We start from the raw sequence: 12,660 nt of genomic DNA on the forward strand, positions 1-12,660 counted from the left end.
GAACGCGTAGATTGACAAGTTGAGAAAATGTGGGGAGGAAGGAAGAGGATCTCTATTATTTGTATAATTACGACTTACACGTCACTACCTGTTCCCATTACCATAAGAATATAAGTCCAACGCTGATACATACAGATGAGAGAGACGGAGGGATGGATCATCTGTCATTGTAATGATTAAGAAGTTAAGTAATATTTAATTACGAGGAATACGTTTTTTCAAAAGGGGATTAAACAGTAGTTTCGTCACAATAATTTATATTTTTTAAAGTTAGAAAGACTTACAAATACATCTTAGTTTCACCTTAACTAATGTTATGTGTTCTACAGTGCCAAAGATCGAATTCATGACATACCGTGTGTACTATAGGTTTAAAATTCATCTTAACCAACTACTAGACTACTTCGTGGTGGGTTTAGCAGTTCTAGAACCATCAGTGATGGATGAACCCATGGATCCTTTTGTAACTTTTTTGGAAATACTACCTAAATGGTATTTCTTTCTCGTTAACTATGAGTAATACTTTGATCTTTACATGTAGAAAATTTACAAGATCAGGTTGTATTCAGTGTAATATAAATGAACAATTAGGATTTAAAAAAATAAATTCTATATATTCAAGAGTTTCGTTGAAATAAGACATCTGTTGTGTATTTTAACGTATCAATATATTATTGAATCATATTTTCTAAGTGGCCCTGATGAGAGTTGTTTTTTTATTATAACATGAGTTCGAATTTCATTAGCTTTCTAATGTAAAATCTAATATAATAAATTTATTGTTTGACAAAAAAAAAACAAAAACCAAGGAGTAATCTTTTAATTAAATGTTAATTAAAGATGAGTAGAAAGACTTGTAAAATGCCTAGAAAGTGGATTACAAAATAATTAATTAATGGGGAAGGACTGAAAGAACAAAGTAATGATATTCATACAATGTTTTTATACTACATTTCTATACCACCTTAGGTGGCATATGATGTAGACCACATTACTTTGAAAAATTTGCAAAACCTAAGGAAATGAAGAAGAAAAACTTTTCATATACTACAATAATCATTTAATTAACAAGTTTTTCTTAATTTTTAGTTTATTAAATAATGAATTAAATTTAAAAATCTAATTAATTCAAATGATATGGTTATTCACATTAAATATCACCTAAAATGATATAAAAATATGATACAAAAACTTGATTTGAATAATATTGCTCGAAATAACATGGTTACACGGCGTGTACGAAAAACGTTGACTTGGGGGGAAGTTGTGTGTGAAACGTGTACAAGAAAATGCGAGGGGGCATAAAGGTCGCAGGTGTGAACGCGGGCTTAAGGATTGTGGCGGTGGTCGGTAGGTCTATGACGGTGACATTGGGATTACCTGCCGACCTTTTTTTTATATTATTTATTTTCTCTTTCAGTTTTGGGTTTAAAGGGGTGTGATTGGAATGTTACTTTGTTGGACTAAAAGAACACCAAACTCGTGCCTTTTTCACAATTTTCAACAATCTTTTGGAAAATGCGTGTGTTGGGCATGATAAATGGGATCATAAATTTCGTGGGCCAACCTGATATTACGGAGTAATGTTAGGTAAATTAATTTTTTAAATATAATTTAGAAATTATGTTTTGTATACTAATAAAAAATAAATACGTTAATCGATATTTAAGTAATAATTTAATCATCAACAGTCACGTCATGCGGTTTGCAAGAGAAGAGAAATGTAAGGAGACCCTCTTAAATGAGACTTTTGATGAACTATCTGTCACCTTATTGTTTCAAGTTAATTCTCTTGTCAACATTATAAAATATTGTGCAAAAAAAATGAGGTGCAAGAAATTTCATGGAGTCTTATTGAGAAATGTTAAGAAGATTTTCCTAAAGTGGGGCTCTCTGTCATCTTATTTTTTAACGTGATATTTTGTGCTAACATTAAAAAATATTGTGTCAAAAATATGATGGGAAGAGAGTTTATGAAGAGTCATATTTTGAGAATATCCTTAGCATTTTTTGATTTACAAAATATAATTTAAATATATAGTTTTCCTGATATTACTCTTAAGGTGTACACAAAATGTACAGCTGATTGATTAAAACAGTTTTCACATTAAGTCATGACATACGTAATTTGAATGCGACTAAACTACAAAATATGTCTCGTGCTTTTGTGAGGTTGATCTTATTCGTTATGTGGTCAGGCTTCTATAAGAGTCATGTCGTGCTAATTAGATGTGCATGGTTAATTGGGGAATTCAGTTGCATGAATGATTGGGAGTTGTCAGATAATCAAACTGAAGCGTTACATTTAATAAATAAGTAAAACAGTGTTTATGTCATATCCTAATATCCTATCGTTTAGTTATTAGTTACATTTTCCACGAATATGAATTTCCAAGAAAAGCAAAGTTATACATCATATAATACAATGATTGGTTTGGACTAGAGTTAGAGAACTTTAACGAAAAACTCATGCATTATTCACTTTAACCAAAAATCATATTTTGCTTCTAAAAAATTAATTCTGATACTATTTACTTACAACATCTTTTTATCATTTTCGTTAAAACTCAAAGTTTTCCAGCTATTTTCATTAGTTTTCCTTTAGAGTTATGGCTTGTCCTGCAAGATTAGAAAAAACGGTGTAAGTTTTACAAACTCTTCTTTACTCTTTTGGATTAGCTACCAAGTTCTTTACGTATATTTTTTTCTCTTGTATTTAATAATTTTAATTTTTGGAACATTGTACGCATAGTACAGATATATACAGTTGGCTAGGGCCCCAAAAGCTAGCAAATTCAACAATATACACGAAATTTAGATCTTTTCTAAATCTCGCAGTTTAGAAATTTAAACTGTTCAAAAGAGGGAGAGAGATTCAAACCTTTAGTTTATGTTAAGTGTACTAATGAGATAAGCTAATGGAAGTCGTAAGATTTGAAGTGAATGGTCTGCATATCTTGGTCCATAAACTCCTAAACACAAAGATTCAAAGAGGATCTAAATTCAATATACACTAACTTTTGACCATATGCGTGGTAGACTAGCAACGACCAAAGCATCTAACATTACAAAAACAAAAAAAATAAAAATAAAAAAATAATAATAATAATAAATAAATAAATTAAATTAAATTTGGTTACAATTTAAATCTTTTTTCATGGATAGTAAGGTAGCATGAAATTGCTAAATTTCCCGAGGAAACAAAATTTGACACAAAAATTATAAACAACAGATTGCAAGTTGTATTTGACCCAAAAAGAAAAAAATGAAAAAGATTGTAAGTTGTAAGAAAAAGGCGGTCCAACTGAGGGACATTGAGGGAGGACATGTTCCAACATTGTACTCTTCTAAGATTCTTGTTCACATTCAACGTCCAACAATGGATCGGTAATTGCGTTGGCGACCATTGCCTTAACCAATTTTCTTTTCTTGTTCAAAGTAACGACCTTGTCTTTGAAGTTTAAGCGAAATTTCACTTTAATTTTTTAGTTTTAATTGTCGCAACTAGTTTATGTGGTTTAATAATTGCCTCGGCTTAAGAATAATGGTGTGACAACTTATATACAAAATAGAAATTGAAAGACGTGCGTGACATTCTTATACCTATAAATCAACCAATCTAAATTGTTGTCCTTCAATTACAACAATTAGTAAATTACAAAGGTTCAAATCACAATAATCAAACTCCCAAGCATCGAAATGAAACTTTATCCAAATTACGAGAATTTTTTAGTGTGCTAAAAACACTAATCCAGTAAACCAAGTAGTCATAATCCAGTTAGAATATATTATTTTAAGTTTCCAATCAATTATATGACATTACAGTTGGTGCATTGTTGCATATGCAAAGAAACAAGACATGGCTTTTGCAAGTCGGTAGGTCTAACAATGTTTACCTGGTCAAACATCGCTGATATTTCTTGGAGTCTTGTTGCCAAAGCAAGTGTCAGATGTTTGATATATCATACATGCATTTACGTCTGCGTCTAGAACCTTTGAAAATGTTAAGCCTGCAAAATTGGAAATGACTTACTAGGACACCACCGTGTCGGTTTTTAAGCCAATAACCAACTGCCACGTGACAATGCGTTATTTGATTTAAAAACCCACCACAATAGCAGCCACGTGACAATGCGTTAATTGATTTGAAAAACCACCACAATGGCATTCCGAATGCAGGCAAATAGATGAGAGAAACAAATTTGACCCAGCTTAACAAGAAACTTGTGCATTTGATTTTCATAGAACTGCCTCGTTAAGAATTTAAGACTTGTTTGAGGTATATACAAACAGAAATACATCAAAACCGCCTAACCTAATGTTGAGCAGAAAAGATTACAGTAGGTGACGGCAGCGAAAGCACCAGCTACGATACAGAGGAATACATATGCAGAATCATGCCTTCGGCTGCCCTGGTAGGTCAGATGACCCATACAGGTGTGAGATGAACTGCTGTCGAACAATGTAGCTCAAGATTTAAGCTGGCATGCAGCGTAGCAAAGACAACGGGATGAATTCTCATAGCTTCGATTTGGTCTCAAATATTAGGGCATGGCATAGATGAGATCAAGTAAGGGATTTGCCAGCCCATTCTAGCTCTCGTCGCTTTTGCTTGGCTTGCAATCGGTTAAACTTCTCTTTTCCCTTCTCCAAAAGAGGGTCATGCACGACGTAGTCATTTAGGTCCTCACTGCGAGACATGTGATCCTGCAATGATTTACGGGAAAATTTAAGCCATGGAGAAGCACAAATTAGATAAATAGCAAACTGATAGTTGTTCGAAGAATATTTACATGAGAAGGGGCAATAGTAGCTAGTTACTGTTATATTACTCCAATGAAATGGCATAAATACATATGAACCTATGAATCTTACCTTCCTTTCTCAGGAGCAAATTTTAATGGAACTGATTTCCAATTGGATAAGTCTTCATCTTTGCCACCTCCAGATTCAATACCTGGGGCTGTGCCCTTTTCAAATATTCCCTTCTTAAACTTCTCAAGTTTTGCGAGAACCTGAAAGTATCCAATTCATAAAAACATGGTTATAAATTCACACAAAGTATCTTCTAAAAAAAAACCACAAAATAAACGGGGTTTCGACTTTTTTTACTAACTACTTTACCATGTCTAAATAGAATAAAAAAGTGAATCACTTGGCCTACTCCCAGGGCTGAAGGGAAGGCAGGAGAGTAAAGAGGTAAATCGAGAAAACAATACATAAAAAGGCCCAATAACACATACTTCATCTTCTCGTCCTTGATTTCTACGCTTCCTCTGTTTCTGCAATTGTCTTCCTCTTTCAGCTTCACCCAGCAACTGTAAGTCTGCATCAGCATTTGCCATGCGCTCAGCTCTTGCCTCGGATCCTATCCCTTTTTTCTTCAAGGACAGCTTATCCAGCTTTTGTTGATCATCATCAATGCTTTCCACATTGGACCTGGCAAAAAGGAGATGAAGAGATTATTGTGAAGATATTTCAGATGTTTTGTCTCTGTGACAGTGTCTGAATTCAAAATGTTTACCTTGATGTAGGTATTTCATGCCGCTTTGGGCTAGATCTCCCTGCATATGGATGTGACAAGTTAAGAAAATGGACATAATTTTATTAAGGCAGTACAAAGCATTGTCAAATTATACGGCAACCAATCATGCATTAATTATCCAATCAGGAGAAAATATAATATACCAAGGAGAATTAGATACCATTTTTCAGCTTTGGCTTTGGTGGGAGATCTCCCAAATCCGTTCGTTTCTTGAGTATTTGCTGGCGCATTCTTGCATCAAAGTTGGCCTCATCATCATCATCATCATCATCGCTATGATCAAGGGTATTATAAAATTTGGACTCTGAGTCTTTCTTGGGCTCTTCTTTCTTGGAGCTTAGAGCTTCTCTGACAGATAACTGTACATGCCTTGTTTTGGTATCAATGTTCTGCGTACAAAAACATTTGTCAAAGATAAGTCCTTTGGATTATCAATTTCTAAGTGAGAAAGACCGGACCATGCATATGTAGATTACCAATCACATTCAAAATGAAAACAAATGGACCTAAATTAGCAAAATTACAACAGTTTTATATAAACAAGGCATCACAAAAAGGACGCCTGATAATTACCGATTCATTAAATGGAACTTCGTCCTTCAGAAGACGAGGATCATCCAATACATCGTGGCTGCTCTTGATTTTGGTCTTTACAGCTGCCAACTCTCTCTCCTCTTCTTCAGCTTCTTCTCCAAATGAAAGCAAGTTCAGCTTTCTGCATTTTTTAAACAAACCATGCGCATAAGATACCGAAGAAGCGTAGTGACAGTTTAGATAATATATATCATGGCAAATACATTTTCTTTTCAGACACAGGTGTACAAAAACAAATTAACATTCACACAAACGCACACGTACACATTCCTTCAGGCAAGGAAGAAGCTTACTTTACAGCTTTCTTCTTTGTGTCTTTGTTGTCAGTATCATTTATGGATTCCTTCGAAGGCTTTGCACGTACCCTTGGAACAATATCATCAAAGGGATTCCATAACACCTAAAACACAGATTTTGACAGCAAACATAAAATAGAACAGGAAAAAAAATCACATAAGCATATAGAAAGAGGAAAGCTTAAGGTTACTCAAGGACCAGGTTTAGCTACCTCTACTGATAGTATCCTTGGGGGTGGATCCAAAGGCCTATCCTCCTTGTCAGTTTCGAGTTCACCCAACCGCACAAGATTATAGATTGAATCCCCAGTCACCTGACAAACAATACAAACAACAAAAGAATGAGTTCGGTTCCTTGGTCTTCTATAAAGCTAAACTGCCAGTGCCGGAATTGAAGTTAATCATCACCTTTCCGAAGATGGTATGCTTCTTGTCAAGCCAATCACTCCGATCCAAGTTCATGAAAAACTGGCTCCCATTCGAATTGGGTGTACCGGCATTTGCACAAGCAACTAAACCCCTATGCTTGAATCTCAAACGCGAATGAAACTCATCAGGAAACACACCACCGTAAATACTCTCACCCCCTGCAAAAATGCACCCAACAATTCAAGTTCAAAATTTCAAAATCCTAAATCCAAAGTAACCCAGATCACTATACTAATTCCTGAACCGAAATTCTCATTCTTTTTAGCAATTACCCAACTTAAGTTCAAAATCCAAAACTGAAGTAACCTAGAGAACAATACAAGTCCACGAATCGAAATTCTCAATCTTTTTTTAAATTACCTGTGCCGGTGCCGGTGGGGTCGCCACCCTGAACCAGAAAGCCTTTGATGATGCGATGGAAGATGGTGTTGTCGTAGTATCCTTCGAGGCAGAGCTGGACGAAGTTCCTGACAGCCTTCGGGGCCTCTTTGGGCCAGAGCTCCACGTCCAGCGGCCCGTGCGTCGTTTGCAGCACCACCTTCCCCTTCGTCGGCGGCTCCAACACGTATATCGACGACATTGCTCACGGACCAAGGCGCTGCAGGAGATTTGAGTCCACTGGGGATTTGGGAATTCGATTGTTATCTGAGTATTTCTGGTTGGCGAATTGGGGGAGAGGGGTTTTTCATTTTCGATTCCGCCGGTTGGTGACGACGTCGTTTTGGTGCTATTTTGGCTTTTGGATTCCGCGTATCCGCGGGCATGAGACTTGGTAGCCTTTGGAGAAGTTGGTATTTCGAAAAATTAATTTACTCATTCAAGTGTTAATATGTCATTAAGCTTTAGTGTAGAAGAAAAATTTATATGAAACTGAGGTTGTCATTTGGCAATGTGATAAAAAAAGTAAATCGAAAAAAATATCATGCGTTCGTCCAATTGGAAACGTTTGATAAAAAAAAAAGAAGGATATCACGTGTTCAAGGTTTTTCACAAATTCTAATTATTTCTCGATAACACATATCATCTATTGAATTGTTCTATTTTCAGTACTATTACTTTGCATACACAATATTCAGTAAGTTATTTTCATAGTGTGCCGGTTCAAGAGAGTTTTAAGAAATATAAGTAAGCAAAGTAGGGATGAGTCATAACATTTTAAGTGCACATAGTAACAAAGACACCCTAATTACATTTTTTTAACAAATGATATTATCTACATTAAGGAGAGGAGGTGAGCTTAGCCTCGCAATGAGCTATCAATAATGTGGTTCAAATTCGCATTTTGTGAGAATCGAACCTAAGATCTCTCCCTTACAAATGAAGATGAATATCACACCCTAATTTTGAATAGGTAATCTTTTCTTTAATCAAGTTGCAGTGAATTTGAATTAGAGATCTCTTTTAAAATTTAAAAAAAAAAAATACAACTAAACTAAGAACTAGTCGTTATTAACTGTAATTGAATACTATCATACCAAAGATTTTTCAGTATGCCGGGAACATGGTCGGTACACTCAGTGTAATAATACAATTATTTGATTTTTTTTTTTTAATTCAATCAATTGTAATATGACACTTAGTGTACCTAGTGGTGTTTCTGACAGACTGAAAATTTTCTCCTACTATACATTGTTTTATTAAGCCACTTGTCTCCCTATGAAAAATTGTAAACATAGTTTGTAACTTGATAGCCGAATACTTGTAATTGGTAACCTCTCTACAACATAGATATCAAACAACTACCAATCCTTGAACAAATTTTGTTCAACAAAGACATTTTTGTTCCTCTCAAAGTCCCATTTCCCTCTTTGTTTGTTTGACTTGTCTTAAAGCTTCAACAAAAATCCAAACCTAAGTAGAAGTCCTTTTATTTGGTCATGGCCAGGTCAAAACTTGCCTAAATCAAGCCAACGGACGAGAGTCAGTTAAAAGTTAGTTACGTTACATTTTCCATGTTTAGCCAAGCATGTGATTCCACAGTTCCACAACCACACCAACAGAAAGCCCTAATCAGCTAACCTTCTTCCTTTCTTCTTTCCCCTTTCCTCTTTTCTTGCGTCTCAAGCTTTCCCGGAGCGGTGGACGTGGAGGGTGGTGCCATTGGCAGCGGCATTGGTGCGTGTTTGTGCTAGTGCTGCGCTGGTGGCGTCACGCAAAATGGCCTCCCATTACTCCTCGGACGACGCCGTTCCACCCATCAATGCAACTGCCGTGGCTGTCGACAAGGACAATAAGAACAGCAACTACGCTGTCCGGTGGGCTATTGATCATCTTGTAACCGCCAGCACCAATCCGTACATCATCCTCATCCATGTCAAGCACAAAAACAATCGTAGGTACCCTCTATTTTCTCTGCTTCATTTTCGAAACACATTGTTTGGCCTTGTCAACGTGATTTCTTTGTTTCTTTTCGGAGTTACGCAGAGAGTGATGCTGCTGATTCGGGTGATAATAATGGACGTGGTGTTTTCGTTCCTTACCGTGCATATTGCGCTCGTAAAGGGGTACGTACGTGCATCTTTCCTATCACAGATGTGATGTGTTACGCGTAATATCGCTTAAAGGGTCTAAAAGGTTTGATTTGATTTTACTTTTTCAAATTTTAGGCACAAGTGAAAGAGGTTATCCTTGATGACAGTGATGTTGCAAAAGCACTTTTGGAGTATGTCAATTGCAACTACCTCAATAATATTGTAGTTGGTGCATCAGCAAGGAATGCTCTTACAAGGTTTAAAGATCTCTCCCTCTCCCTCTCCCTCTCTCTCTAGCTACGTTCTGATGCTGTGGTTCTTCACAGGAAGTTTAAAAGTGGGAATGATGTGCCCAGCAGCATTGTAAAATTAGCGCCGGAATTCTGTTCTGTATACGTAATTCAGAAAGGGAAGAAGTTGTCAGCAAGAACTGCAAAGAGGCCAGTGGTTAATACTGCAGTTCCACCCAAACAGCCATCCTCCCAGGGACTTCCATATCATATCCCAGCAGATAATAATGAATTTGAAAACGGAGTTAGGTACGTATTTTAATTGCTTCTCTTCAGGGCAACGTGTTAAGAAACTCTCACTTCTTCTCAGTTTTCTTCAACTCTGATCTCTTTTAATTGCACGGTTGAGGTTTTTGCAAAGCGTCATGTCTTTAAGTAAGACAAAACATCGTGCAGTGAGAATTTCTCTTACGCTAACAAGTTGTGGTTTTTGTAATGCTGTTGGTGGAAGCAGAGGACAGCCTGCATCAAGGGGAGGGTGGAAGGTTCCAGGATCAGTCAAAATGCCTGCAGTGCGCGAGAGGACAAGGAGTGCTCCGAACAATCTCTTGTTGGATATTAATGTTGACATGGCTAACCATACTGCAGCACGGTCTTCGCTTAGCAACCGCACTTCGAATGCTGATGAAAGTGACTTTTCAATGCCATTATTTGGATCAGTGGATATGACAAACCAATGTTTCGATTTCTCTAGTACATTAAATTCTCCCAAGGACTCATCCAGACAATCTGCAGTACGTTTATATTAATTTGGTAGCATAAAAATTTATAAATCAAGGCCTAGATAAAAGAATAATCTGGCTGTTAACTGTTTGATTGATTACAGCGGGATATGGAGGCTGAAATGCGAAGATTAAAGCTCGAATTGAAGCAAACAATGGACATGTACAGCTCGGCCTGCAAAGAAGCAATCTCGGCGAAAAATAAGGCTAACGAGCTTAGTCAGTGGATGCAGGAGGCGCGAAAGTTCGAGGAAGTGAAGCTTGCTGAACAGACGGCCCTTGCCATTGTGGAAATGGAGAAGGCTAAGTGCAAAGCAGCTATAGAAGCAGCTGAGGCGTCACAGAAGTTGGCGGAGATGGAAGCTCAGAGAAGAAGACAGGCAGAGATGAAGGCAAAGAAAGAGGCAGAAGAGAAGAACCGGGCGTTGAATGCTTTGGCACATAATGATCTCCGGTATAGGAAGTACACCATTGAAGAAATTGAAGAAGCTACGGAAAATTTTGAACCAGCGAATAAAATTGGTGAGGGTGGATATGGACCCGTATACAAAGGCAAACTCGATCACACGCTGGTTGCCATCAAAGTTTTGAGACCTGATGCTGCTCAAGGGAGGAAGCAATTCCAACAGGAAGTATGCTATTGATAAAATTTTGAGATTTGAAACATTACATAAACATTGTACTATCAGAAAATAAACAAAAAACGAAATGGTTATCAAATGGGATCATATTTTGTGTTGACATGCAGGTTGAGGTCCTGAGCTGCATTAGATATCCTAACATGGTTCTCCTCCTTGGTGCCTGCCCTGAATTCGGATGCCTAGTATACGAATACATGGAATACGGAAGCTTAGAAGATCGGTTATTTAGAAGAGGTAACACCCCCTCAATTTCGTGGAGGAGACGGTTCAAGATAGCTGCTGAAATTTCAACAACACTTCATTTCCTTCACCAAGCAAAGCCGGAACCCCTTGTACACCGTGACCTAAAGCCAGCAAACATCCTATTAGACCGGAACTTTGTGAGCAAGATCAGTGATGTAGGGCTAGCACGCTTAGTTCCAGCATCTGTAGCAGACGAGGTGACCCAATACCACATGACTGCAGCCGCTGGAACATTTTGTTACATCGATCCTGAGTACCAACAAACTGGCATGTTAACAACAAAATCGGATATATACTCGTTGGGGATAGTACTACTCCAAATCATCACAGCCAAGCCTGCCATGGGACTTGCTCACCATGTTAGGAGGTCCATCGAGAAGGGAATATTTTCAGAGATGCTTGATCCAGCAGTGACCGACTGGCCAATTGAAGAGGCTCTAGCGTTCGCTAACTTGGCATTACAATGCACAGAGCTAAGGAAGAAGGACAGGCCCGACCTTGGCACAGTTGTAGTGCCAGAACTTATACGGTTAAGAGACTTTGGAAGGACTAGTGACACTACTCCTCCTGGGTTCAGTTATAGTCCAAGCTCCACGTCGCGTCCTTCCACATCAAGAACATCAACTACAAATAGTCAGGTTTGTAACATTAACTGGTAGACTCGTTTGGACGCTGCTATTGAAGAAAATAAGAGAGGGAAACATGGGTGCATAATAACTATTTTAGAGTGCTAATAACAATTCTCATTCGTATTTTCTATTATAGTTTTTATCTGCTACCGTCTTAATTATGCTACATTGTTGAAAACCAGGAGCCACTGAATAAGAGTAGCTCCGGGGGCGGAGTTGACATATAGTGCCGAAGTACAAAGAAGACGAAGACAATTCAAAAGCACCCGATGACGCGAGGAACGAAAGGCCGGAAAGCTAGTTACAATTGAAGAAGCTGAAGGAGTGTTTGTAGATAATAGGAAACTGATACCAGAAAAAAAGAAAAAGTTGATATTCTTAGGCTTCTTTCACTGATTGGTTTAAGCTAATCTTTGGTGGGTTTGTGATTAGTAATCATTGTTCTTTAACTTCTTTGTACTTTGTGTTCATGCTGTGCCTGTCCATAATCTTTTCCTTTTGGATTATAAGACGATCACTGCCCTCTGCAGTTGAAGTTTGAGAAGATTAAAGCGTGGTGACTCAAAAGGAAACCTGGAAGAATATATGTACTTAGCTGAAAACTGGAAGCCTAAAAGAAGTCGGTAAATTTTATTTATTTGAGCAATAATCTAATCAAATCTAATCTAAATGGGAGTGGAATTTGAACTTGGGTGCAAATGGACCGAGAAACATACTACTTTAATCAACTTGGCTATGCATAAGTCTGCGCAAAGGCGGAGCCATGAAAAGACCAGAATGGTCCCGGACCCATCCTAACA

General features: G+C 37.4%; 2 protein-coding genes across 2 annotated transcripts; one reads left to right on the plus strand and one right to left on the minus strand.

Moving 5' to 3' along the window:
* Positions 1–4,212: 4,212 nt before the first annotated feature.
* On the minus strand, positions 4,213–7,523 carry LOC103952379 (peptidyl-prolyl cis-trans isomerase CYP57). Its single transcript, XM_048579469.1, has 10 exons — positions 7,225–7,523; positions 6,844–7,022; positions 6,648–6,749; positions 6,433–6,539; positions 6,119–6,260; positions 5,706–5,934; positions 5,525–5,564; positions 5,244–5,439; positions 4,877–5,015; positions 4,213–4,709 (listed from the first exon to the last, which is right to left on the minus strand). Exons 1-10 carry the CDS (start codon positions 7,442–7,444, stop codon positions 4,567–4,569), a joined length of 1,497 nt encoding a protein of 498 aa, XP_048435426.1. The 5' UTR covers positions 7,445–7,523; the 3' UTR covers positions 4,213–4,566.
* A 1,357-nt stretch (positions 7,524–8,880) lies between these two features.
* Positions 8,881–12,366, plus strand: LOC103955410 (U-box domain-containing protein 35). The gene is made up of 8 exons (XM_009367301.3): positions 8,881–9,196; positions 9,289–9,368; positions 9,471–9,592; positions 9,662–9,874; positions 10,080–10,359; positions 10,452–10,979; positions 11,096–11,869; positions 12,043–12,366. Exons 1-8 carry the CDS (start codon positions 9,022–9,024, stop codon positions 12,085–12,087), a joined length of 2,217 nt encoding a protein of 738 aa, XP_009365576.1. The 5' UTR covers positions 8,881–9,021; the 3' UTR covers positions 12,088–12,366.
* Positions 12,367–12,660: the final 294 nt, after the last annotated feature.

Source organism: the organism of the source record quoted next, unplaced genomic scaffold (genome assembly GCF_019419815.1).
Source record: "Pyrus x bretschneideri cultivar Hongxiangsu unplaced genomic scaffold, Pyrus_bretschneideri_v1 Contig1, whole genome shotgun sequence".
In the NCBI taxonomy this organism is placed as follows: domain Eukaryota; kingdom Viridiplantae; phylum Streptophyta; class Magnoliopsida; order Rosales; family Rosaceae; genus Pyrus; species Pyrus x bretschneideri.

Bases quoted from the DNA above. Each gene is read 5' to 3' on its own strand.
- LOC103955410 (XM_009367301.3), top strand. From the start codon at position 9,022: ATGGCCTCCCATTACTCCTCGGACGACGCCGTTCCACCCATCAATGCA. The intron at 9,197-9,288 runs GTAGGTACCCTC...GGAGTTACGCAG, and splicing joins TGTCAAGCACAAAAACAATC to AGAGTGATGCTGCTGATTCG. The intron at 9,593-9,661 runs GTTTAAAGATCT...GGTTCTTCACAG, and splicing joins GCAAGGAATGCTCTTACAAG to GAAGTTTAAAAGTGGGAATG.
- LOC103952379 (XM_048579469.1), bottom strand. From the start codon at position 7,444: ATGTCGTCGATATACGTGTTGGAGCCGCCGACGAAGGGGAAGGTGGTG. The intron at 6,750-6,843 runs GTGATGATTAAC...ATTGTTTGTCAG, and splicing joins AGCATACCATCTTCGGAAAG to GTGACTGGGGATTCAATCTA. The intron at 5,935-6,118 runs GTAATTATCAGG...TTTTGTACGCAG, and splicing joins AAGTTCCATTTAATGAATCG to AACATTGATACCAAAACAAG.